Source organism: Falco peregrinus, chromosome 2 (genome assembly GCF_023634155.1).
Source record: "Falco peregrinus isolate bFalPer1 chromosome 2, bFalPer1.pri, whole genome shotgun sequence".
NCBI classification, from domain to species: Eukaryota; Metazoa; Chordata; class Aves; order Falconiformes; family Falconidae; genus Falco; species Falco peregrinus.
Genome location: NC_073722.1, coordinates 90,438,497 through 90,466,381, shown reverse-complemented (window position 1 = coordinate 90,466,381; position 27,885 = coordinate 90,438,497). Strand labels below are relative to the sequence as shown.

The window sequence follows — 27,885 nt, the reverse complement described above, 5'->3', positions numbered from 1 at the left end:
TGGATGAGCAATGGGCAATCACACTCCTCAATCATAGGCAAGAAACATTTGCTAGCTAGTCTTTCTCTAGTTACAGCCCTCTTTACAGCTAAAGGGGATGAGAAGCCCTCCACCTTATTCAGAAGTACCAATGCTCATACAAGTTAGTGTAGCTACTCTGGATTCTGGCTGTTTATGGAGAAACAGTTCTCTCACTGTTAGCTGTAGAGGGGACTAAGAGAAGTCATCTGGCTAGCGGTATATGGCGAAAGCTCAGTTTTCTGAGTAGCCCTCCAAGGAGCATTTTTTTCTGTGATAGTATTGCATCTGGATTTTTGACAACCATAGAGCATAGCATGGCAATTCTGTCCCAAAATAGAATATTTGCATACTTATTGGTTTGATGTGCTGGTGTCTACCCAATCAGTAGTTTTGTCTTGACACCACAACTTGACATCACAGGACAAGAGTAAACACTGAGTTTATATATTTGAAGGTTTATTTGAATTGTGATAAATGTAATGTATAAATTAGGAAAAAGAATCATGTCCTGTTATGTCTACATCCAGGTTATTTCCTGATGGGTTTCATATCCCAGAAATAGTGTCTCAGTTGCTTTTTTCCATTAAGTGATCTCCCGACGTAGTAGTTTAATGAGTTCTGGGCCATGGTCACCAGTGCACTCTAGGCCACTGTGATTACATTGAAATAAAGCTGGAGTGACGTTGATCAGTCAGATCCAGATTTGATGACTGTTGTAAATACTGCAGTTGGGAATCCTTAATGAAAGAAAAGTACATGTGTATACATGTGAGAGAAGGAGAGATGGTTCCTATGGGATGCTACACAGTGGCAAACTGCTAAGTATATTAATTATGTATGGAACAATTAGTATTCAGCTTATCCCACAAGTTCAGATCTGAGTCAGAATGGGTGCATTTAGCCTTTTGGTTCAAGCCCTACCCTACTTGTAAGTAACATAACCGATCTAGTCTAGCCACAGAGCAATACACATACTCATGCCTGTGTTTTGCTCTTGTTTGTGTTGTGTGAAGCTGGAGCTGATCCAGAGAAGTCTATGAAGAGATTCCAGACTGCCTGTGGGGTGAGTGACATCTAATTAAATTCACTGTCTGAATTAAATGCCTTAATAGACTACACAATAATTTCAAATAATTCTGAAATGCTTTCATAAACATTTGAATTTTATGAAAATTATTTAAAACAGCAGTTTTCAGTTATTTGCTAGTACATATTAGTTTGCAATTTCTTCAGTAACACAAATACCACTCAAGTTGGCTGAATGGTCTGTTATAAATGTTTTCAGGAGCTCCTAGAAAGTAAATGTTCATTAATATTTCTAAAAGGCTGAATTTACAGCACTGCATTGCACAGCCATGTCTGAAATAAATTCTCATAGCAGGAAATCTGAAAAATTAGGTGCCCAGGTGTTTTTTTTAAAAAAAGATAGAAGGTGTCTGCCATTAAACCTCCTAGTAGTAACTATGTATAGAAGAAAACAGGTAAAATTAGATTCAGTGTAGTACAGGCTTTACACACACAGTGACAGAGAAAGAAATGTGTTTTCTTTATGATTATTTTAAATAAATGCTATATCAATGTTGTTTTTAATTGGATTATATAAATGATATTGTCCACCAGAAACTAGCACTGGGACCTCAGTGTGAGGTAACATTCTTGGCAGATAAAGGTTTACATTTGAAAAACAGTACACTTAGCTGTAGAAAAGTTTCAAAACATAATCAGTCTATTTTAACATATTCCAAATACATTCAACTAAATGCTAATACTTCAATCCCTTGCAAAACATGAGCAGAGCATAATCAAACTTACATAAGTATATCTAAGAGTTTTAATAACTGTTAACTGTGAGCAGCAAATCCAAGTGTGAGTTCAGGCAGGCAATAAGTACACACTAAGGTCCATGGGACTTTTTTTAAAAAAAAGTCTCACTATTGCCAATGTGTAAGGAAGAGGGCAGGGTGAGAACCAGAGTCAAAGCAATTAAGTCAATACCAGCAATTAAGTTAAGCCCAGCAGAGTATGTGCATCGCTGGGTATGTCCCTGAATAGCATCTCTCTTTGGTCAAAAAGCATGTCCCAGTCCCTGATTATTACAGTGATTCTTTTTGGCCTTTGCTATGTCAAATAGCAGGTGTCAACCAACACACAAGTGTACTGGCCGCACCCAGTCATCCTATATCTCAGCCAGGCCCATAGCAACCAGGGACAAGTCTACCTGAGGAATAGCTACCTGGCCCAAGAAGAAAGGTAGTGGTGACATGTAGGACGTGCATGCTAGACTCATTTGTTAGAGGAGAGGCTTGAACGTTCTTTTTCCAAGGGCTTTTAGCCTCTGCGACTGCTTCTATTCAGCCTAAATTTTCTAGCTTTTCAGGCATGCTGCAGAAGGCAGCTGCTAAGAACACTTTTTAGCATGGTAACTGACTCAAAAATGTGCTGTAGAAATTACTTAAGCAAAATTTCTGCCTGGGATTCATCTCTCCTAACTTTTAATCCTAAGGCATGCAAGCTCACTTTGGGTACGTTCTTCTCCATGTGGATTCTAAAAGAAATTTGACTTGCCTGATCTGTGATACTGTTTTCAGGTGGCTAAAGTGAGGCACGATAAATCATGCCATTTCAGTGCTACAGAGGGACTGCTATAACAGACTGTCTTGTCAGTCAGAAGCAGAACTTCCAAGAACATGTACTCATTTGCAAGGAAATGGAACACGGAGATAAAACAAGGGCTCCTCACGGCACAACACAGGTCACCCACAGCACTGAGCTGATGCCCATTGCTGTCTAAGCTGGCATAACAGATCCTTTAAGGTTGGTATGTGACTAAATCGGACAGGTCAGAAGCCAGGAGATAGAATGAAAAAGGATAGATCATGAAAAACAAACAGTCATCTTCATGTGTTTAAATGCTAGCAGATTTGCCCAGTTAACTTATTTATTGGCTTCAAGTTATGATAGTACTTCAGGAGGTTATCAGTGAATGAAAAAAAAAAATCTCACTGTGAAGGAAACTTTCATTTTTATCTGAACATTTCCCTGTTTACGTATTTATTTACCATGAATTATTTACCAAAGTTAACAGCTCATCACAGACCTTTGATGTTTGCAAAGCCACAGCCCACAGTTATAGTCCACAGTGAAAAGTAAGAGTGTACAGCTGCAGGGGTAAAATTGCAAGTTATGTTTCAACTAAGAAAGGCCTTTCTCTCACAATACTTACTACAGCATCAGTGTACACTAATCCCAGTGGAAGAATAATGCATCAGCCCCACAGACACTGCTGACTCAGTAATACCCACAGAAATGACAGCAAAAAGAGTCCTGATCCACCATGTTTAAGGAAGGGAGGAACATGCATCCTTCTAGCCATTACACATTCTGCTATTTAATATGCCACATATTAAACTTTGTCCACTTAAAAAGCAGGGAAAATGAGACATGCCCCTGTTGTGCCCTAACTGGTTATATGCTAGAATAAATAATGACAGTGATATGAACAGACTTAGGGAAAGGTCTAAATTAATTATTGAAGTGCAATGTAATGCAAATATATGCAAGTCAGAAAAAAATCAAGCCAATAAGAATTTAACCTTTGATTTCTGAATCTTCTCACTTATTTATGGCAGAGAGTTAAAGAACCAATAGACTTCCTGATTAAACATTTGTGCCATGCGCAGATATTTACTCTTACCTTTTTCTCATGGAAAAGAAATAATTTTCAGACTAGTTCTTTGTAAGTCCACCCACTACTGTGCCTTCCATGAGAAACCACCATCAAAATTAATCTTGCAACTCCTTGACTACAGTATTCAGTTAAATAATATATTAGCTCCCTGACTTAGTATAACTGTGTGAATATTTAATATGTGTGAAAACTAGTAAACTGCACTTACCTAATTCAAACTCATAAATTAATAATACCTATGCTAGGCTCCTACTGAATCAACTGGAACTTAAGGGCCCTCAAGTAAGCTTAGTTTCTGTCTCCTGGGTGAAGGGGTTTTAGTTTGTCATTACCCAGCACTGCCTTTAATAGAATTTATGAACATTCTTGTAATGCTGTCAATAGAGGAACTTACTTCAGAGCTAAGAACAACTGTCTTTATGATGGCTTATTACAACAATTTCCTTTGCATAATGTTGACAAAGAATTTGATCCAAATACTCATTTTTGAATCGCTAAATGGCAGGTATCAGTAAGCAGCCTTAAGCAGCCTCCTAAATATTTTTCATTTCTTTTCATGCTTAAGTAAGTTTAATGCTTATACATGCCCATACAAATTCCTTCTATCTACAAGCTCCACTAGATAAAGAACATAATCACCCAAACAGCAGCTAGGAGATACCAAAAAATCTAAAACCCGAAGTATAATTGCTACTTCCTAAAACCTGCCAGTAAACCTTCATGGTACAGCTGTGTTGGGGTTCTTTCTTTTTCCAGTCCTTGAAACTGTAGTAGTCCTGCATTCCTTAGTACTGCTTAGCCATCTGCAGTACCTGTTTTAGTCATTAACTTAATCTGCATTTTAATTCAAATTTTCTGTTGGTTAATAGTAGTTTATTCACTGCCATCACACTAAGACTATTTCTTTATTCCTTATTCTGAGTTACTTTATTCCTTGTTCTGAGTCCAGGACAAAATGTCATACTCGCATAAACATTCTCTATTTTTAATAAGAGGCTTCCTAGGAGCCAACCAAATAAGATTAGAAAGGATTATCTGAAGATCACTAACAACCAAGGTGGCTCTTCTCTTACATCTCACCCCATTTAGGATTCTTTGTACCTTCTGTTCAATTCTAACTGCAACATAGAATCAAAAAATACGGCATCTTTCTTAATGATAAGCACCAGGTGCAGAGTTCTGGTCCAGAACTTGAAAACCTGAAACTATGGAGGTATTTGGGTTTAAGGCCTCAAAAAAAAACCCAACAACAAAAACAAAAAAAACCAAACCCCACCCAAACCCCAATGTTTTCTGCAGCTGGAATTTGGTAAAAAAGACAGTTCACCTCAGTATACTATGATAGAGGCTTCTAAGCAAAGACCTATCAGTATATTTGAACACTGAAATATATAAAATGTACAGAAGAAAGGACTGATTTAGCAGTAAGACTGTAAAGAGGAAAAGCTGGAGACCCTGGTTCATTTGGCATTGTTGCATTTGTAAAACAGGGATGTTTTTTATTGTCATGAGATATTTTGTTGATGTATATAAAAAACTTCAAATTACTGTGCAATGGATACAGGATGAAAATTTTGGACATTGAACTACTTCCACTTTATAGTTTTCCCTTGGGATTCAGGTTTACTGTTTCCTCAGGAAGGATGAAGTATGTCTAAATGTTGGAAGATGCTTGGGAGGATTTTTTCTTCAGTTAAGTAGAACTGAGCTTGGAGCCTTATCTGGCCATTGACTGTTAACTGTGATCTCCTTCCCTGAAAGTGATGTTTAAGTCTGGGTGGAAAAAGGTTGCTGTGAACATTTAGTCTGCTGGTTGGAAAGGCTGAGTCCATGATCTAGCCAGAAAACAACAGTTCTTTTGGAAAAGTTTAATAGTGTTGTTCAAAGGTCTCCTTTATTATTTCTGCAGTCCTTTTTTCTGCTGAATAACCCAGAAGTGTTGGAAACAGAGGCAATGTTAGGCAGCTGTGTAACCATACTGAGAAATAACAGTTTGTTTTAGAAAGGCACTGCATGCATTACTGTCAGGCTACTATTTCTCCACTGGGCACACTGCACTTAAAAATTTTCAGTTGCTCTTTTTTTTCTTTTTCTAAGAGTAGTTGGGAAAGAGCAATGTGTTCATTTCTGCCGTAGGAAAGCAGAGAGCATGATCTGAAATTAGGTTTGTTGAATGTCACCAGCCCTGCTCCGTAGGGATTGACTGTGCTAGTCAAACAGTCCCATATAAGGCATTTGGTGACGCACTGTTCCAGCAAGAACTGTGATCTGTAAATGCCTCCCATACCTCACACCAAGCTGGGGAAGCCTAACCCATCTGACCAGTCTCTCAGGCCAGTACAGGGTCCCACCAGCTCCTTCTGGTGTGACTCCACTTGAGAAGAGTTCATAGTGGTTAGGATTTGCAGAGACTCTGCTGTCTTAGTGCTGTGGAGAACCCACAAGGAAGCTTCTTGTAACATGTTGTCTGGACATATATGTTAGTCCCAAACAACCTCTGAGCATTAAACTACCATTTTTGATCTTTATGTGGATGTTGACTTGTGTGTGCAGGCACTGGGACTTCTTTCCAGAACCACTGCAAACCATGGACATGCCTATGAGGACCGTCCAGCAATACAGCGAAGTGTGGTGGAGAGACCACATTTTGCCTTACAACAAATCGTGCTGTCAAGCTATAGCACCCTCTGAAATCAGGGGAAGGAGACCTTTAAAAAAAATTTGTTGAAACTGTCATGTCTCTAGACCATCTGCTTTTGATAAGCAATTTAGCCAGCATCTTGCCTTACTCATATCACTGGGAAAATCTCTGCTTTCTGCAGTGATCAGTTTCTTTTTCAAGACTCAGCTTGAAGTGCAAGGCTGTAAGCAAGAATATTGGGTACTCTGAGTCATTCTTTTGGAGGTCTATTTTTATGATTGTTCTGCATGGAAGTATATCTTAAAACTCTCAGTTAATGTTCTTAAATAATTTTCATAGCTTTTTACTGAGCCATCTCAGCACAGTGGTTCTTCCCTCTGAGGTAAGAACCTTTCCCAGATTCTCAGGAATATAACTACCCTTCATCACTGCAGTCTGTGACACCAAACTGTTGGCTGAATACCTCCTTCTTTTTCTTTACCTCACTAAGTGGCTACAAGTCGGTGCCATTTAAAATTTAATCAATCTTGTCCTAACAGGATCTACTTCTTGGATTTTAACCCACCTTCTACAAAAAAACAAACCACTGAATTCAGCTACAATAACTGCCTTATGACAGAGCCTCTTAATGAGAGCTCTCATTATCACAAATTGCCACTGAATATCTATAGTATCTTTTGTAGCTCCACACATCTCACCACTTCCTGTCTTTTGCTTTCTTTACAATCCATTAGCATCCCTTAGCAGCCTCACTGGAACAATTCAAGTTTTTACTGTTCCTAGAAATTGGCAAGGAACCCCAAATTCTACTATTAGGTCTGTGTCTTTGAGACATGGGAAGGGATTCACATGGTCCAGCTTAACAGATCCCAGATTCTTCCTACAGTCCATGGTCCTCAGAGAAGGATTTAGTGCAGGTTGTTGGCCTAATGTGACTGATAACTCCACCAGCCTCTGGATCACTCTCTTGGAGATCCCCCATAAAGGCACTTAAATCAAATGTTTGATGTCAAACAGTAAGAATCTACATTCTTTCCTCATACTGCAGTTTCAAGTCTCCCTGGCTAATCTCTAATCAAAGCTGTGTAGCTTTGCCTTCTCTGTAGAGTTGGTTTGCCAGCAGCTTTTTGTTGTGCTTGTTTGTGTTCACCATTAATGGCTCCCTATGTGAGCTGGTTGTTGTCATTCACATGCCTGGTAATAGGTTCTTATTTACCTGTGAGTGTCTGAACTACAGCAGACAAACTCAAACTCATTAAGCCATTACAATGTTTCCCTGAAAGTGTTCTCATGGATTAAAGGCTTGAGCAGCCCTGGAAGATGCTGATCCCTTGCAGAGGGTACCTCCATGGTCTCCATCCCTACTGAAATCAGTACTGAAAGTAATTGTGTGGTGTGATGTGATGTGGACTGTGTTTTCTGAGCTTGTCTAGTGACTGTGTTTAAAGCCCTCTGAGAACAAACATATCAGAAATGTTACAGCTACAAAGAGCTTGTGCCTGAATGCTAATGGATACGTTGGCAAGCAGATGTAACTCGGTATTTCTTACTCTTTCCTAAACATACATAGATGTTTTGATAAATCAGCAGATTTTCATTCCGTGTTATATTCCAGACATGCAGCTGAGATATGATTAATGTCTATGAAAGTAAAAATACAGCACTTATATTTCTTATCTCCTTACTTTGTTGTCTGCTTTGTATCTTGTAGAATGACATCCAGTAACAGGAAACCATGGCTCCATTCAAGACAACTGCAAAACTCAGTGACAAAAGCAGCCCATTCATAAAGCTCTAAGCACACATTACTGTTTTCTGTAACTTCAATTAACGAAGTGTTCTTAGGAGCCAGGCAGAGGAAAATCTCAACTCCAGCCTTCATCTGCTCAGAAGTCTCTCTATTTTGCTGAATCTCCATGCAGGTATAAACTGATTTTTTTCTAGTATCACGTGGCAGAAACAGAGCTTATTACTTCCTGGGGGCAGGCTGTCATACTTTTCCTCACCAGTTTCAAAACCATGGTGGAAGCTGATCTTTATTTACTTGTTTTTCGGTGGTGCTGTTTTGGGGTTTTTTCCATGCGTTAGGATTTGGAAATAATGATTTGTTTCTTTGCTCCCCCTCGTGCATCCCCTAAAGTGGATTTCACCTTACACGTGTTTGGTAAGGACTGACTCGTTAAAATTTGGCCAAAATACTCTGGGCCTGAGCTACCGAAATGCTTTAAGTCGGTTATTTTCTGGAGTCTTAAGTGTTTTTGCTAAATTCCGCAAGTCACTGGGGTTAGGAGATAAATCCAGCCCAGATCGAAGGCAGTGCTTTTGCAGACTTTATGCCACTTGCTGACGGAACTCACCGACACTAGAACAGAGTCTAAACAGCGAAGTTGTTCTCCCCGGGGGCAATGGAAACTCAGTTAAGTCGTTTAACTGCAAACAGTTAAAAAGTTACAGGAACGACCGGAACACCGAAGGCCATGTGGCTCCAGACCCCGCGGTGCCAGCGGCGGTGTGGCGGGGGAGGCTCCGGGGGGCAGGACAGGGACAGCCCAGGGAACCCCTGCCCGGCTCTGGCCAGCCGCCCCCGCCACAGGGTGCTGGAAACCCTCGGCGGCTTTTGTTTGGTTTTCTTTTTCTCCGATTCCTCCCGTGAACTTGCTCCCGGGACGAACGACTTGGCATAAGAGGAGCTGCGGGCGGGCAGCCCCCCACCCCCGCGCTGCAGCGCTGCCGGCTGCCGGTCCCGGGGAGGCGCCGCGCCGCGCCGGGCGGCTCCCTTGGCTCGGCGCCGCGGTGGGGTCACGCCTGCCCGGTGCGCGGCGCTGGGCTTTTCCAGCCGCCCGCCCGCCGCACCGCAGCCCCATGTCTGCGCTCCCCGCCGGTGCCGACATCAAGAGGGCTCTGGATAACAGCCCCGAGACCAACATCGAAGATGAGCTGCCGGACGGGCCGCCGCAGCCGCGGCCCAAGAACTACCTGCTCCTCAGCATCCTCGCCTGCTTCTGTCCCGCCTATCCCGTCAATATCGTCGCCTTCGTCTTCGCCGTTATGGTGAGTAGCACTCTACGGGGTGCCCAGGCGACCTTCGGCTTGGGTGTTCGGTAGGGCGACCTCTGCCTCTCCGCGCCGGCCCGGCCCCAGCCGCGGCGCCGCAGGCCGGTCCCGCCAGGGACTTGCAGGAACAAAGTGGGGCTGGAGGAGCCGTCAGGGTAACGGGCATCCAGATGCCTTTTTAACCACTTGTCGCTGATGCATGTGGACTAAGTTAGGCGAGGCAGCGAGCCTGAGAGCATCGGCAGGCTCAGTTCAGGGTGTCCACGTAGCTGTTCCAGCAGCAGGTGCAAAATGTGGAGTGAAAGGCAGTTCCAAGTTTTCAACATCAGGCTGCCTAAGAGAGCAAGGTTTATCCCAGTTAACGGGATTTGTTACATCAACTGGCTTGCACACTGAATTGGACATAGTATCTGTGTGTGGAAGTGGCAACTGGGGAACAGAAATCAGATTTGCAAAGAAACAGATGTGGTTTCTACTTCAGCTAAACAAATATAATAGAAAGGCCTTTTCCCCAGTAAACAGGTTCTTTAATGTGGTATTAACTATTTGCTGGAAAAATACACATAACACTAATGATTGTAGGTGGTTGGCAAAAACCCTCATAAAATCGAGTGTTGAGTACACTGAGAGAGCAGCTTTACTCCTGCAACCGGTGATTGATTTGCTGCATAGTCCTTAATAATCCAGCAATCCTGTTAAATTCAAAAAGGTTGTTAGAACAGAGTCTTCTTCCTTGAGTTAAAAGTTGCAGAGTCAGATCCAGACTTTTCTAATAGTATACATGATCAATGTTACCAGTAATACTGCAATGTATTTCTGTTGTTTAGGAGCTGAAAAGGGTTTTAAAACATGTTGTGTATTTTCATCCTTTTCTCTGACAGCCAGGCTGAAAAGGTAAGTAAAAACACAGTTGTTACTTTTTGCAATTACGTATAATTATATCTAATATATATCTATACAAGAACCTATATCTAAAATATACTAAAGCATACTCTTTTAAAACTACTAAGATTGATCAGAAGCCATATTGCTTAAGTTTGAAAGTTACTTAAACGAGCTATTCTGAAGGCATCTTCACAACCTTTTTTGGCCAGGTAAGTATTAGCTGTCATTTTAATTTTTTCTGTGTTTATTTTCTTTGTCGTTAACTTAACTATACAGCATGTTCTTTTCCTTGATTTGAGAGATTTAGTTCTGCTGGTACCCAGCATCCTTTCTGTCTGTGGACACTTTAGGTGCTATATAAAGTAATGAGAGCTGATGATCTGGGCCTGTGAGCATCTGTTCACTCTTGACAGTACTTTCACCAAAGCACTGGGGCTGCACAGAAGTTAACTGTCAAGGACAGAATTTGGCCTCTAAAGATTTTTGCACCCCATATGGAGAAATTTCCACCCACGCCCTAGTTGAAGTTCATGCAGGCTTTTGGAGTCAGGCTTAAGTAGCTGTCACCAGGGGATATGTAGAAACCAGGGTGGGAAGAGCACTTCCTGAATGCTAAACAGTCTGTGCAGGTCTCAGCTGCCCACTCTGTTAAAAGGGGGGAAACAAAACCCAAACCAATAACTTCCACAGTCTGTGAATCTCTTCTGTTTCACCATCATTCTTACCTAAACCCTTTCCTTTTCTGTGAAAATAACCTGTCCAACTTCTTTTTCACAGCCTGGTTCCCCTACTTTGTAGAGCTGCAACCTGTAACTGCTTTGTTAACCTCAGCTCCAGGTTCTGCATTTTAACCTATGCTGGTTTTATTTCCATTTCTGTTGGGATCAACATCCTCCTTCTCTTTCTTAGCTCATTTCCTAGAGTTGCTAAGGGTTAACACTGAGATACAAAAGTGGGTTATTTTCTTTTCTTGCAGAAGATACCTTTAATAGTCTGCAGAGCTTGCCTGAGATCTTTTGTCAGAAGAGATAAAGACCCATAAAAGTAGAGTTCTCTATAAATTTCCACTTCCTAGAATGGGCCTGGAAGGAAGAGTCCTGTTGGCTTCTAGAGGGGCATGGTTCAGCACCCTGTTTGCTTGTGTGACATCCTCATTAAGTGCTCTCAGTTCAGACTATTTTTTCCACTCTAAAAGTAGTCTGGGTTCTCACACCCCCCAAATTAAATGACAGGTTTGTCTTCAGTCTCTTCTGTCTCTTCTCCTGCTCCATTTACAACTCCAGCACTGGTTTCCTCGCTTATTTCTCACCTTTAGGGGCACAAACCTTACCATTTTAGATCTTACCTCTTTGACTATATTTTTGGAATCAACCTCTCTAAAGTTCTCCCTGTTGTGATGATAACCTTTGTTTGTTCCATACCTCTTTTGTGAAAAAAATCTATTTCTCATGATAGGGGTAAGAGGATAGCTAGTAGAATAGCCACTTAATAGCATCAGTGTGTTGATATATTGGCATTACAAGAGCAGCCCCCTCAAACTAGTCGTTGGTCACTTGGAGGTGTTGAGGATTGCTTGGCATTTTTAGCAAATGGAGATCTGTTTTCCCCAGAGTCCTGGCCAGGGCTCTTGGCTGTAGGATTACTGATCTCAGTACCCTTCCGCAGTTCCAGCCAGGTGCCATCAATTCTCCTGCTTCCTGTTGCTTCCAGCAGCTATATTGCGTTGCTGTACAGCTATATTGTATTGCTATACAATTGGTTGGCTCCCTCTACCCCAGAGGTGCCATGCTCAGACTTACCCTATTCCCCACAGGCATCAGGGGCAGGTACCAAGTCAGGACACTTATGTGACAGAAGAGACTTCTCTGGTATGAGGCTGTGGCTAGGCAGTGTGTTACTGAGCTCTTTGGCTCCTTACCTGCAGCAGTGTAATTTCCTCTTGTTCTGAACCCAAAGAGCGCTGAGCTGGCAGTGAACCAGCAGTTGTACCTGAAACCTGGCTCAGGTGGACTGGCTGTATCTGACTCATAGAATCAGAGCCAGAGGAGGGAGGCTGTGGGACAACTCTGAAAAATCAATCAGGTGTTTCTAATACCAGCACTAAGGTCTGATAGTGGAACAAACCGTTGGCCTTTCTCAGGACACGATAGTCAATTGTCTTGATTTCAAAGACCTGTATGTCAGACTAGTCATCTCCACAGGGCCTTAGGTTTGTAACAACTTAACAACAGTCTCTCAAAATGTATTTCTCTTTAACTTTTTGCTCCTGACTCCCTCTTTATGTTAACATATTTCTGTTTAATCATTTGCATGTTTTGGACAATTTAAGTGGTCAAGCTGTGACAATTTTTGCTCATTTGCCTCTGATAGTAACAAGTTCTTTGACTGCATTTGCCACCCTTGAATTCAGATTCCACGTCTATATATTAGTTTCCCTAAACAGACAGCAGACAAGAGAGTGGTAGAAGTCGTGGAACAGTAAAGGATGGAACTTGCTTTCTGAGGGGGTCACCTCTTCTAACTGGGATGCTGACAAGCCACGTATAGTGTGTTTGGCTTTGGTCAGTTCAGTGACTAGCATAGTGAGCAGTGTTCCTGTACAGCTCTACTTCTCTTTAGTTAGAAAGTTTATTTGGGAAGTTTATTATTTATATAGCTTAAGTAGCTCATAGGTACCTGGACATTTAACACCATATGGGACAGCCTGTACCGATTTCAGGAGGATAAAACAACAATGCTCGGGAGCTGCTCTTAAGCATTTTTTGCAGGGCCTTTATCTTTGCAAACTGGTAAGCTTTTTCCTCTGCAACACCACTTTCAACCAGCCCCCAGAGGCACAGAAGTCCAGTGCTTGTTTGCATGCCACTATACAGCCTGCAGAGCAAATTCCCCTTTGATTGTGTCCTGCTCATCACCTGCCTGTTTCATTTGCCAAAAAAGCAGAGATCAAGTCTGGTTCTGAATTGCTCTCTTGAGTTCCCCTTCTTTCTCTTTCCCTCTTAAGCCGTTCTTACAGTGAGGAGTCATACTGAGTTAGCATGTCTCATTCTTCCTTTGGTCTGGACTAGAGAGAGTGTCTCATTTCCAGGCACAGCCAAATAACGTTTGTTACAGCCTGGCTCAGGGAAAGCCTAGAAAATGTTGATCAGAGAACCTCAGGCTGATCTGCCCAGATTTGTAAGAGATGTAGATGAGGATTTCTGAAGCAATTCAGTATTCATTCTGCTTTTGCTATAAACAGTGCTCTGGGAATGTGAAGCAGAAAATACACATTAAAAGGGATTAACAGTTTGTAGCTAATTCAGCAAAATTCTGTTCATATGAGGTTAAGTTGCTTCATTGTTGAACTGAGAATATCTTTTATAAATAGATGTGTGTGAACCTGGTGAAGTCACTGAGGTTGCTCAAGTAAATAAGCAGCTGCAGAACTGTGGCTTTAATTTAGTTTATGACTTCATAGCGAGCGAGGTAGCAGAAACCTGAGATATCATATGGTATTAGGTTGAAAATGGCTGAAACTTGTTTTAAAATTTGGACAGAGCAAATGTTGCACACAGATGCTGCATTCTGTATATATTGTCTAGCCCTTGGAAACAAACAGATGTAACACTTAAGGCTTTAACAGCTAATGTTGTCTGTGTCCAACGTTGAAAACTGGAAGCTTGATCCAAGGGCCCTTTGAAGCAGATAGAAGTAAATGAGTTTCAAAGCTTTGCATCAGACCCCAACCACTCCCACAAAACTCTTTTTTTCTTGAATGCTGTCCAAGTTATGCTATTTAATTTAAACCTCTTAATAAAGAAACTTTTGTCTCTTTCCTGTCTCTCCCAAATCCTCTTCTTTATCATTAATGCTGTTTTCCTCCTCTTCATTGTGGATTTATATTAAAATTACATTATTTATTAAAGTGCACAGGGTGAATTATTTATGCAGTACCTGCAGAAATCACAGGACATTCTCCAGCGTACCTAAACACATTAGTAAAATTGCACAGAACTGCAAGCTGGTGCTGCCATGTCTTGCTTACGACTCTGTCTCAGTCTTGAGACCATATGAATGGGGAGCTGAGTTTTAGAGTGTTCACAGGACCACTTTTAGATGTCATGTGAAGTGGGTCCTGTGATGGGTGGGAAGAACAGAGTTACAGGGATATCAGTGATGCTTCTCCATGGTTCTCCTTGTAGCTGCTGACAGGGGCAGGAGAAGTCAACCTGCTCAAGACCAAGCCAAGCTATTTTTCTCCTGATACTCCTTTTGTTGACCTCCCAAAATGTATTTTGAGAAAACTTAAGAAATCTCTTCTCCTGTAGACAGGAATGCTGAAAACAGTCGAATAACTTAGTGAGAGGAGCTGTGCCAGCCACCCTTTGTAACAGGAGGCTGCACTAGTGGAGAATCAGAGGTGACATCATTGTATTTGGCTGTTGTGTGTCTGTCTCATTTCCATCTCTTCCCTCTTTCCCCACTATGTTCTTTAAGTCCGCTAGCAAACCTCAACAAAATTTGAGCAGAGGTATTAGTGATATTCTTTAAGGAAATAAAATAGAGAAATGTTTTTAGGCATGTAGGCTTCAAGGAAGAGAAGAAATGTATCAGTGCTCTCTTTAAGGGCAAGATTGCATCAGCAGCTCGGCCTTTCTTAGACACCAGAGAATTAGTACCTGCACTTATCCTTGAGATGCAATTCTAGGAATATAGGCTTCGTTGCTTTGGGACTGTCTTGGCACGAGTGATCTTACTGCAGTGCTAACACTAAGGATGCATCTAGTCCATTAACTTCTGTGTGCTCACTAATCGACAGAACACACACAGATAATGTCCCTAATTATTTTTCTGCCTGGGAAAAAAGGCTCTACAACAATGCTTGGTATCCTCTGAAGTTCATTCCTTTCCTGCTTTCCGCAGTCTCAGATCTTTACTCTGAATTAGCTGTTGTTCTGTCTTTTGTTACAAAAAGTGATTCATGACTAAAGCACTTTTGTGATAGCACTTGGAGATACCTCATGCAGTCATTTTCCAGAGATCTGAATTATTTGATCCACAGCACAGTTCATTTGATCAGGTCCCCATATTTCTCCCCTTGCACTGGAATACTTACGGGATACTAAAGAAGAGGTTATGACTAATGTAATTCCCTGAAATAGCACAATAATGCAATCTGATAAAGAAGTCTGGACTCAATGTCATGGTTTATGAACTCAAACTCTCCTGATCTTATGAAATAATTCTTAGTAATAATACTCTCTTTAAAAATCCCTTCATATCATCTTATTCTCGGGAAAAGGTTTCTACAAACTGTGTTAGACTTGTGTACTAGAATACTTCAGTGTCCTTCACTGAATCTTTTCTTTAAAAATACGATCTGCTTAAAACAAAAATGAATTCAGAAAATCCTGTGGTCTGTTTTACAAAAGACTGTAAGATTGGGCTGGTCCTATCATACCTTGCAATCTTTGCATGTAATGAATATAAAGTATCTGCTAAATCATGGGTAGATAGAGATAAACTCATGTTTGCTGAGATAATATCCATATGTCTGAATAATTACCAGTGTGTTTCAAAAATGCAAAGGGACAGAATTTCTAGTCCATGAAGGTGGTACTCAGATATTTTGTTCTGATGATCTATATTTCGTAGTTTTGGGTTTTTTCCCACCACTGGCAAACTACTTATTTTTTCTTCAAACTTTGTTTTGAAAAGTAAAACATTGGCAAAATGGGAAATCAGTGCGCTTTTTTTAAATTTTCCTGAGGCTTTCTGTAAAAATGCTGCCTATTTATGCTCCTTTTCTTGCTTGTGGTCCTATAAAGCTTAAGAGTTTATTTCACTGCTAGTGAAATGGACAACTTAACAGTTCACATATACTACAAAAATACTTCTAGAGGTAAAAGCCACCAATTTATGCAGGTAGGTGGATTAGAGTAGATTTGACAGCTTTTATGCTTGTGTGTACAAGAAAACTCATAACATGAATATAACCTCACCACTGAAAGTAGAAGAGCTGTAGTTGCAATGAAATGTGCTGAAAATGAGTGGAACACAAAACTGGACTCCTTGCTTACCTTGAACTGTTGGCAGTGGATGTTTCTTTTTACAAAGCAAGTCACAATTTTCTGAAGTCCTTTCTACAGTACCACTGTGCACAGAACCTAATGTTAGTTCAAAGCAGTCACATTAGTTTGTGTACAGATTTCTATTTTAAAAAAAGTCACAAACTCTCTCTTCTACAGGCTTTAAACAGTTATAATCAAGGAGATATAGAAGGGTCAAAAAGACTGGGTCGCAATGCACTCTGGGTTGCTGTTGCATCAATTATCATTGGCCTTGTCATCATTGGAATCTATTGCGTAGTTCATTTCACAACGGTAAGCAAAATGTTGCTCGTTCCAATGCAAGCAGTTCTTCTCTGTGCATGGGCTACAGAATAAGAAACTAAAGATTGTCAGAACTATCTACTAATTTAAAATTTAAGGATGCATGCATGTTTTCCAAAAAAGCAATTTTTACTTATTTTGTAATTTAGAAAATTCTGTTGTCTGTGGTTAAATGCAAACTACTGTGTTTTAGCAGCAGTGGATTGTCTAGAAATTCTTGCAGCTCTACTGTAAGTTTTTCCAATTCAAGTTACTTTTTGGGTTTTCTGCCCCTCAGTTTTACCATCTGCTGACCAAGTGCATAGAGATCCTTATATTTCAGGTAATAAAGAGTCCCCAGGTGTTAATTTTCAGTCTCATAATTTGTCCAACATATCTTTTCACTTCGCAAAGAGAAGACAACAGTCAGCTACTATTTTACTGTTTGATACTAAGGTGACCTTAACTGTATCAAAAATGGATGCAAATGTCATTTTGATTTGGCTTGCTGTAGGGCAAATCATGCACTCTGAATGCTGTGTAATTGACCTGCCTTCGTACACCTGGAACAATAGTGAATGTCAACAAATGAATCTCTGTATACAGAGAGGTTACCCAGATGAGATTATAAGCTTATTTGTAAAAGAGGATAAAACTAATTAGAGTATTGATATCCTTTCTCGAGATTGTGCAACAATATGTTCTTTTCTGCATAGAAATTTGCAGTTCCCATTAAAATAACCAATTTAAATCAATTTTTTATTGGTTGTTTTGGCTGAAGAGCCTTTCAGTGCACTGTACAATCTTATGTATAAACTATAAACAGAGATCACCTCATCCGCCACTGAAATGCAGACATCTCTGGGGAGTGGAATGGAGTAGCTGGTTAAACATGTACGACGTTTTCAGACAAAAACTTGGAAGAATGCCGTCCTGAACTGCAGGGAGGTGGAGACAGGGTCCATTTCTGTAGGATGTTAGTGGGTTGCGCTGCAGAATCAGAAGCTTAGTGTGTATTCATTGATTTCCCATGGATTTTGCAAGCATGAATCTGTCTTTTAGTTCAGCTTGTGTTGAGTTTGTTCAGCTCTCACAGATTTAAAACCAAGTTACTTTGAGGGGTGTGCCAAGTTTTGTAATTGACAGCAGCAGTAAATTCCTCTGTTCACTTCTACTACCTTACTCGTTGTTTCTCAGATAACGATAGCAGCTCAATAATTTTTTTTTAAGTAGGAGGGGAGAAGGGCAGCATGAGGAGTAGCAGACAACACTGACCTGAAGCATTCACACTAACCAGGGCACACTACCTACATTTAGTTCTTCCGCTACAGTAGGACCCTGCGTGCTGAATGTGTGAATGCTTCTTTGTGCCTGCTGCCAGACATTAGTGGTAGTTACACTTTACATCTAGCTAGTGTTTGTAAACACCTCTCTCTCTCTCCTAACCTCAAGGAGTTAAGCAGCAGAAATAGGATAATACGACTTAGTGGTTTTTACTTAGGCTTTGTCTTTGAGGATTTTTTTTTTTTTAATTGGTTTGGGTTTTGGGTTTTTTAATAGAAAAATCTTTGTTAGATGGAAGCATTGCCAGGTGCCTGGGAACCCTCAGCACACTGCTAGGGTATTAGTTACTGTATTCAGTGATTAGTTTCCATAGAGGTCTCTTGGCCAAGTGGTACCTTGAGCTTTGTGAGGACTCGGGGTTTACTGGATTCACCGGGCTCTCTGGCTTTCTGGTCTTTTTACTTTGCTCCTTCTTCCTCTTGCTTGTCACCCTCTAAGAGCCCTTGCTTCTAAGAAAGTGTTAGACGGGAGCAACAATCTATTATTCTGTTGTGAAAATGAGTGAACAGGAGCACCCAATTGGCCTTTTCACCCTCCATGTTTACCTGAGTCCCCTTTGTTGCCTTATCCTTGTACATCTATATTTTACACTAAATTGAGTTTGACATGGCAGCTGTTGTGGATGGCATTGCATGCTCCATGCAGTTATCTCACATCCATTTGTACCTTGGTCATGTTTATTTACTAACAGCCATTTTGCAGTCTGCTAATGCGAAGTAATTTTAAATCTCCTCTATGCTAACTCTAACATAAATGCTTCGCTATTAGTAAGACAGTGTAAAATAGCTTTATTAGAATAATATGTCAGTCAGCTCTGTAACTGATTTATTTGATAACCGCTGGGCACAGATTTGATGTTTCCATAACCTACACTTTCATTTTTCCTGAAATTTAGACTTCAGCAATATGTATGAAAAGCTTGACCTTTCCACCATTCATTACTGTGAGTTTTATCCCATGAAATTCATCAGCTACTGTATTACCCAGCTGCTCCTGCTGACATTCCTTGTGGCTTCTTTTGATCTTCAAAGGGTAACAAGTCTCATTGCAAAGTACCATTGGGAGTGCCTCCTTGTATTCTCCTTCCACATTCAGATATATATCTCTCCCTAGAGTTTGTTGTTTACCATCCTACCATCCGATTTCTAATCTTAATACTTTATCTGTTCTCCCATGACTGTAACAGCTTCTCACAGAGGGTGTTGCTTGAGTATTCATAAACCCTTTGATAAACTTCACTAGCTCATTCTGATTTATCCATCTTTGATACCATCAGCAGAACCATGTAAGGTGTAATGAATTTGAGGGGTGGATGAGCCTTGCGAGTTCTTCCACAATGTCCCAAGTCTGAGCTTCTAGAAAGGAACAAATCTGAGACATTCAAATCAGATTGGCAGGAGGGAATCTCTGTCAGTTGTTACACAACTTGATCTCTTGGTTCTACACAGCTTGATCTCTTGGTACAGAAACTTGGTTCAGGCTCAGCTGGCTTTGAAGTCTCCTTCAAAACAATTCCTCACCTTCTTCCAGGAGGCTGGCTACATATGTCTTGTAGGATCCGCAGGGCAAGAAGGAACCTTCCTTCTCCAGCCAGAAGTCACAAACTTCAGGCCTTCCCCATCAGGGAAGTCTCCAGCTCTTGTTCAAGTTAGTCTTTAGTTCCTTATACTTTGCTTTGTGGAGCTCAGGCACTCTCCTCTGCAGAGCCTCTGTGAAGACCCTGTTGGTCTCCTTTATTTACACCCCAATGGTCTGCAGTCTGTTCACTACCTCCTGAAGCCCTTTTCCCTGGAGACTCAGGGCTTCAGTCAGAGTGTACAGCTCACACCAGTGAGGCCACCAACATCCCAGCCCTGAAGACGGGTCCCTCCCGACAGCTGCATCCTGGACAGCCACATTCTAAAGCTCCATCTGGGTTAAGGCATCCAATATGTCAGGCAGTTGCTTCAGCAGTTTTGGGAATGCTGCCCTGTGGCTTACTATCACCACTGTTGCATGGTCCCAGGAAGTCCCTTGCTGTCTTCAACAGAGTTTCTGGGTCGTCTTCTGTGCAAACTCACAACTTAATTGTTAAAAACCCTCTTTGCCACTCTTGAGCATCTCTCAGAAATCACTGTGAATTGAACACTGAAATACTTGATCTCTGGATGCAGGTTCCTTCAGCATTCACTGGAAAGTGATTTCCTCTATATCTCTAGAAGACCAGTTCCATGAGGTCAGTGCCTAACTTGCTGAATTTCAGTAGCCTCTGAATATCAAAACCCATGCCCTATTGAAACTTCCAACCAAATTTATCCATTTGTTCCTACATCTTCTCATCTGGCTTTTCATTACCCAAACCTAGTATGTGTGGCATCTTGCTTAGGAAAGGGGTTAAGTCTTGTGCTTTAAGCAGAGCTGAGGAGGGCTCCCATGGTACTCCACATGCCTCAGCCAGGAGAAAAATATCTAGTCAGGGATGCTGAGGGTAGAAATGGTAGAATCTGCAGAGAGGAAGTACAAGAAGTTCCTGCTTTGAGCAAACAGTGACGTTATACCCCCAGTAATACTGGTAGACTTGGGAAGAGGAAGACCCTTTCACTTTTAAGAGTATTTCTACTGCTGAGCCCCGAGCTCCTTGCATGCCGCCTTTGGTTTATTCACTTGCAGAGCAACAGTAGCACAGGAATAACAGCAGGCAACACCTACGTCTGCATGGAAAAAGCAGCCTTGACTTTTCATTTTGAAGATTTACTCAGTGCTAAACTAGCTTGGGGCTTCTACTGCTGCCTTGGAGAGCCTCATTTGTCTTTAACACCGGCATGTTACCTTTAGCAAATATCTATTAAGATATATAGTGATACATATATATCTATATATGTATGTATAGCCTGTAACAGGGCCCACCCAACACTTGGGAACCATCTATCTTCTGCAGTCATGACCCTGCATGTAGACAAGGGGAAGCTGTCACTTGCATCACTGGATAGCAGCCCCACAATAAAACTTGTCTGTATTGATCAGTGTAAACTGGTGTGTTCCTTGTTATGCTGAGGAATCACTGAGTGTTAAACTGCAGTGTGTGCTGTATCAGGGCTGTCCCTCATTCCACACTAGGCCAAATGTATTCTTACTCCATTCTGTAACTTTTACCACCTTCTGCCAGCTTTTCCTGCACTCATACCTTGCCAGTCCTGAATGCTGAATTATGCTTCCACTGCTTGCTCAGATGTAACTTAAACTGGTGTCTGTGTCACTCTTGAGTCTAGCCCTGCATATGTGCCCATAGGCATGTTGTCCATCAAGAACTGCAGTGAGAAAAGGGACATATCCTTTTTCCATAAGGAGACATCACTACAAACTGAAACAGTGCAGAGCTGTGTGCTGTAGCCTGCGTGTGCCCTTAATCTGCTGTAATATGTCCAGTTAGAGAGTGAATGGCAAGATACCTAATGACAGGCAACGCTTGGCTGTGAACCACATCCTGAATCATGCCTGTAGTTCTGATGTCCTTAAGAAAGAAGTAGTACACACACACACACAAAAAGACAGAGAGAAGGGCTGCAGGGTATGAAAAAAAACTTTATATGTGGACAGACAAAATAGACACAATGTTTTTGGCTTGGGAAGGAAGTACTTAGGAATTGGTATTTAAAGACAGTGAAATAAAGAGTGATTATTTATCTGTTACGAATGAGATGAAGGGGAATCGGAGGAAAGCAGCTTTAAACAAGGAGAAGGTACTTTTCCATGTGCTATGCAATACAGCTGTGGGACTTATTCCTTCTGTGGTTGCTGTGGATACAAAAGTACAAATAATTTGAAACAGCAGTGAGTGAAATTACAAAAAATGCTTAAATGTAAAGATGCAGATAGAATCTCTGGCTCAGAACATTTCTGAGCTGCAGATTGCCAGAGCTGGAAGGCCATAAAGGGAGAAATATCACCCTGGACATAGCCTTTCCTTATACAATTCCTTTAGGCATTTGTAATATGTCACTGTCAGAGATGGGATGCTGCAAAGATACATGTTTGCTCTGACCCAGTACCACTAATCTTATGCTCTTTCGTGAAGCCTGTTAGTAGCCATTCCACTGACTTGAACGGATCTGGAGTCAGCCTTCCTGTCTCTTCCTAAGTATTTTGATCAACAAAACCTAATTATTTTGTCAGAGAATGAGGGCTCTCCAGTAGTTCATAATCTGTGTTTTCAGAGCAGCCTCTGCTTTTTCTGAGCAGATTCCAAATTCTGTTTAGTTTTGCTTTTTGATAAAGCAAGATGTTTGGTATCTTTGGATTTCATTTGAGTCCCACTGGCAGGATTTAGGGAAATATAATCCTGGGCTGAAACCTGCCTACTTAAGTGAAGGACGCCCCAGGTATCCCAAACACTTTACTTAAGTAGATCTTAACATGTCATGTTCTCCTTTGTGCTGCTATAGAAATCATGTATTCTTATTCCATTGCTGGGTTTGCTGCATAACCTGTTAGTAGTTTGAAAACATGCATCTTCTTACGCCACATACTTTTAGACTGTGTCTAGTTTGAGTGATGCTTGACAATGCTGCTGAGGGCAGAACTAGAGCCCACATGAGTTTTGCTCCCCAGTTGAGCCACAAAGCATATCATATAAAGCCTGTGTATTTTGTGCACCTCTATAATGGTTCTCTGCAGTCTAAGCAAGTAGGAGCGAGTCAGAAATGTGGAGAACTAGTAAAAGGTGTTAAGAGTGAAGTAAAGATAAAAGCTTTTTCTGTAGAGCTCGGACTGAGATAGCAACAGTTTTGGTACGAGGAAGAGTAGCCAAAGTACTGAAGGAAAGGAATGCAAAAAACTCCTGCCAATGGACCAGTGTCAAAGATATTTTAATTCATATCAGAGGTTCATTGTCTTTGCTTATCTTCAAAACTGGGACCACAGGCAGGGTAGAATTATCTTCTGGTAGTAAGTTATGTGAGGAGGGTAGTCATGTTCGGTGACTTTGGAATTTCAGGCAAAATTATTATGATACTTTAATGCTTTCGCAGAGGCATGTGAACTTCTGACCCCTTCTGTAATCTCACTTGATCTAGAACTTCACCCCAAGGAAGTCACAGAAATACTACCTGTCAGCATGGCTTCAAAGGAAGACAGAAAGACAGCCAGGCTGTGCAGAAAGTACTAGCCTACACTGTTTCATAATCAGTAGGGTCTTAAATCAAGCATATGTGCAGTAGTGCAACATTGGTAGTTACTGGTAGAAGGAAAAAGAGTAAGCAATTAGACTGTGTACCAGGGACAGATGTATACATACATTTTTCTTACTAACTTAGAAATAATTCTTCAGCGGGAAAAGGCATGCAAAATTATTTTTAATACCTCTGCTGTCCCCTTCTTGAGACTCTCAAAAGCCTTTGCAGCCATTTCACTGAGTGACTGTCTCCGAGACAGAATAAACTGAGGGCTGGTGAGATGACAGGAATTACCCAGCCAGCCTCCAGATCTTTACATTGCCAGTCCTGTTCTCCTGTACCTTACCATAGGAGAAAAAAAAAAAAGGGTCAAGGAAGACTATCTGCCTTTCACTGCAGGAACTGATGTGCCGGTAGCTGATGGAGCAGAAATTCTGAAGTTGGGGCATTCCTGTTGTCTTTTACCCACATTAGTTCTTGGTGTCCCCTTAGCCAGTGAGCTCATACTGCTGCTTTTCTGTTAGTAAGAGTGCTAACTCATATCTTGATACCCTACATCTTTTTACCAGATTTGTAAAAAACAAAGAGCTTAAAGTCCTCTACCTGTCTGCCAGATGTGTTCAGTCAGCTCAGAGGCTGAGGAGTGGGCAAACACATGTAGCCGCACAGAGGCAGTGCGATTACATCAGTCTCTTTTCCTTAGCAAACCACATGAAAAATTCTGGTCCATTTATTTCATCTCTACATGTAGGAAATATCCCCACAATAGATTCTGCCCATTGGAGTCCTGAGTAGCATCCAAGAGACAATCAACACAAGAATTTGAGGGAACTTCTCAGACCTTTCATCCCCTAATGCAGATGCACAAGAGAGGTTATCTAGTCCTTTTAAGACGTGTTATGCATTGCTGTTTTATTTACCAAGTTGTTTACTGCTGAAAGTATTGTTCTTGCCCGACTGTTTTATGTGCTACTTCAAGGAAGCAGAGATGCTGACGACCTCATGAAACTTTGTCAAAATAAGAACTCATTTCCTGGCACTGAAAGATCCTAACTTGCATTGATTCAGGTAACCCAGTTTAAAAATTCAGTTCAGATTGACAGATGACCAGTGCCATTAGAAACTTAGCTCTGATTCAAAACTGTATTGAACCACTAATCTAGAGGGATGTTTGTTAAGAGAACAAGTGCCACTAATGTGGCATAATGTATCCATTAGACCTGTAGAATTAATAATTTAAACTCACAAGACAAACTTTTCCTCCTTTAAAAAAATATGTATTTCTGTGTCCTTGCAGCATGCCATCTGAAGACCAGGACTGCATTTGGAGGATATCATCATGTAAATCTCAGGAGGGGAAAAAAGAAGAAGAGAAGGAAACCCTTCATTCCAGACTGTTAGATTTGACCCTACAAGTCTGCAGAGGCATGTTGCTTGCTGGTGGATGAACTGATAGTCCAGTTAGTTACTCAGCATGGCGTGACCAGGTTTTCAAAATTATTTATTTATAAGAAATCTCAGTATAAAGCAGCATTTTCTCTTTTACCCTAATGTGATCTTGCCCTAAGAACTCAATTTTCTTTCTCATTTACATGGAATGTATGCTGGATCTGTGATGCTCCCCTGGCTGACCCTAGCCAGACAAAGCTAATGTATCTAGACTGTATAGTACACAATGTAAGACCTGATGCACCGCCTGCTGAAGCTAGTAGAAGAAGAACTGTTGCCTCCAGTGGGTTTTGGATCAGGCCATTAAGGATTTTTTTTATCACTTTAAAATAGCCTCAACATAACACAATCATAACCATGGGGTTTTTTTTTATTTTATCCTGCTATGTGATTTTATAATGCTGTGGGCATACTCTGACTCAGCGGCTGCTTTCTTCTGTCATCCTCGGCTTTTAGGTCTTTACCTTGATTTTTAACCACCTGGGACCGATTTCAATCACTTGATTATTAAGAGACACTCTTCCATACCATCCATATTTTTCTTAATGATTTTTTTTGTTTTGTTGTCTTTTGTTGTTGAACTCCCTTGATTTAGCTCCAGTCCTGCATTCAAGCTGCACTGGTCATATGTTCCTCTTTAAACTTCACGTATGTAAAAAGTTCCTATTTTTTTTATCTGACAAAGATCTTTTTAAATAGATGTTCTTCTTCATCCTTTTGTTACTGTTCCTCCAGCAAGTCGCATAGTTTCATTGTGTTCTGCTTTGTTCATGTCTTTTTTTGTTTAGTCCATCCTCTCATCTTGCTATGAATAGTCTATATATCAATGCAGTTAGATGGACAGACTTTTTTACCCTTACATAGTTACCTACACTCTTGCTGATCCTAAGAGATTGCTCAGTGAACAGCTTTAGGTTGCAGAATTGATGGCTTATAAATTACTGCAGTTTCTTGATACTTCATGAAAATTTAGTATGGGACAGCAGCTTTTTTATTAGCTGAAAACTTTCAAATATATTTATTTTGTTGCACAAATATTCCATGTTAAAAGAAGAAAGCTCTGGTGAGCATTAAGACAGATGGCTACATCTTCAGCAGTTGTTGCTCCATTTGCTTTAATTGTTATTACATCTTCAAGCAAGCTATGCCAACTTAAACTTAGTCTCCTTGCACCAACATAAATCTGGACCGACACTACTCAGAAATGCATGGGAGTTTTGCAGGTGCAAGTGACAAAAGAATCATGCCTGGCAGGAGTACAACTACCTATTAATAATAATAATGATAATCTTCCAGAAACCCTTACCTGTTAAAGCATATGCCTGGAAGCAGCATGTATTTTCTGTGCCTTGATATTATACTTTTAGTGTGCTTTCTTGCTTTTTGTTCTGCCAAATTCTATATTTCGTTGAAGTCAGTGATGCATTGCCTATCCTTAATTACTCCAGTATAAAACTTCACCAATACTGGTGAAGTCAGTTGATTTCTTCAGCATTTACACTGATAGGATTTCTTCACATGGGAATCTTGCTACTGATTTTGATGATCTCAAGAACTGGCTTTCTCTGAACTCTTATTTGGTTTTTGAATACTATTTCAATGGCCTGATATGTCTTGTGGGACTTCTAGTAGCTTGCCTTATCAGATATGATAGAACTGTCATTGAGAAGTGGAATAAAATTACCTTTAATTCATGTTCATTCTGGTATGTGGGAAGTGTCTTTCCTAAATTTTGTTGCCTCTTCTATTCTAAAGCGTAATATCCCTTTTTCTAACCCCTTGGACAGTTTCAGAATAAAGTGAATCAAAGCAAAAGCAGGATTTCTGGTCTGCATGATACTATACAACTAGTCTGTACTGTAGCTAGTACATTCAGAAGTTGGTAGAGATCAGTTAATGCTCAAAATACCAGCAAGGTAGGCTCTTTGCTTCCTTTTCAGGATAATATCCAGAGTGCTGAGGCCTTTTCAAAATGGTCCCTTAGTGGTCTCTTCACTACCGTCAGGGGAAAGTGGTCAAACGAGGTCACCAAAGGAGGTCTCTCAGCAAGTAACAAGGTCACATTTCCACCAACTTGAATTGCTGTCATCAAAGTAAACACCACTGCATTGCTGCATTACAGTTTTCTATGTCGGTGTACTAAAAAATCAAAGCGTGTTCAAAAAGATCCATCCTTCTGCGAAACATTAAATTCCAGTACTATAAACTAAACCAGAGCTAGTGATGTAAGAGGGGAGGAAGATTCTAAGGTTATTTGGGCACTAGAGAATAGGGATAGGCAACTGAAAGTATTTTTTGAAAGTGCCTAACAAGGGTTTAGATCAATAGGAGCTAGACACCTGACTTGTTCAGATGCTTTTGAAAGCCATACTGGAAATCTAACATGTATCTTGATGCTCGTAAATATCTTTGAAGTCTCGCTCTTAATATAATTGAGAATTGAGCCATCGTATCTTCAGTGCTTCTGAAGATAAATGTTGCTACCTTACAGTGCTATTGATTGGTATAAAAATAAAGGCTTTATATTAAACCACTTAATGTGACAGAGAGGGGAAAATGCAGCAATTCCTCTGTCTTAGTGTTTCTATGTCATAGGTAATCTTATTTTTGCTTTAGTAATATACTGGTAGCAGGTCTCTTAATTTATTTATGTTTACATAAATTTTCAGTCATGTTTGAGAAATGCAGTCAAACACAGCTTGTGCTGGAAATTAATATGGCCCTTGTACAACCAAATCATTCTGGTGTAAATACGACATACCCATACAAAGTGAGGTATCATACAGGGAAGCTAAATGACATTTTACTGCCCAAATCAGCAAGACCCCTGGTGACAGCAGTGAGTGTGGAAAGCAGAATGCAGTTGTCTGACTGAGGAATTAGTGCCTGCTTTATATTTTGAGGGGCACATAAACAAATTTCATTATCTATAACAGTCTCTGGAAATTAGCTGGTCTTAATCGTTATGCATCTAGATTTAGGTTTGGCCTATTATCATTCTGCATTGCATCTATCATTTTTTGGTGGGGGAAGGAAAAAGGAGCTGTCATATATGTGCTGAATGATGTTCTTTCATGACATAAGGTGGGGGAAAGCAGTAAAACATATTTCAACTCAACATCTGTGTTTTGGGCAGGTGAACAGTGTCTTCAACAGAACCTCTCCAGGCTTCCATTTTTTGATGCAGTCTTCCTGCATGCTGAAGGCACACCAACTAATGCCTGAAGTCGCGCTTTCTTTTCCTTCCTGCATGTATTACAGGCAGAGACAGATGGAAACTTGAAATTGCTGGCCTCAGCT

The 27,885-nt window shown here is 40.8% G+C and overlaps 1 protein-coding gene across 2 annotated transcripts; it reads left to right on the top strand.

The window, feature by feature from the left end:
* The first annotated feature begins 8,054 nt into the window (after positions 1-8,054).
* On the top strand, positions 8,055-26,285 carry TMEM233 (transmembrane protein 233). 2 transcript variants are annotated; one of them, XR_003552725.2, is made up of 4 exons: positions 8,055-9,401; positions 16,520-16,654; positions 24,116-24,204; positions 24,434-26,285. XR_003552725.2 is itself a non-coding variant. In XM_005233216.3 (3 exons), exons 1-3 carry the CDS (start codon positions 9,213-9,215, stop codon positions 24,443-24,445), a joined length of 336 nt encoding a protein of 111 aa, XP_005233273.1. In that variant the 5' UTR covers positions 8,065-9,212; the 3' UTR covers positions 24,446-26,285. The 2 variants fall into 2 exon arrangements, 1 of the variants encoding a protein (XP_005233273.1); XM_005233216.3 differs by lacking the exon at positions 24,116-24,204 and having other exon boundaries at positions 8,065-9,401.
* Positions 26,286-27,885: the final 1,600 nt, after the last annotated feature.

Excerpts from the sequence above, each read along its gene's own strand:
- TMEM233 (XM_005233216.3), top strand. The coding sequence starts at position 9,213 with ATGTCTGCGCTCCCCGCCGGTGCCGACATCAAGAGGGCTCTGGATAAC. Across the intron at positions 9,402-16,519 it reads CCTTCGTCTTCGCCGTTATG|GCTTTAAACAGTTATAATCA; the intron begins GTGAGTAGCACT and ends TCTCTTCTACAG.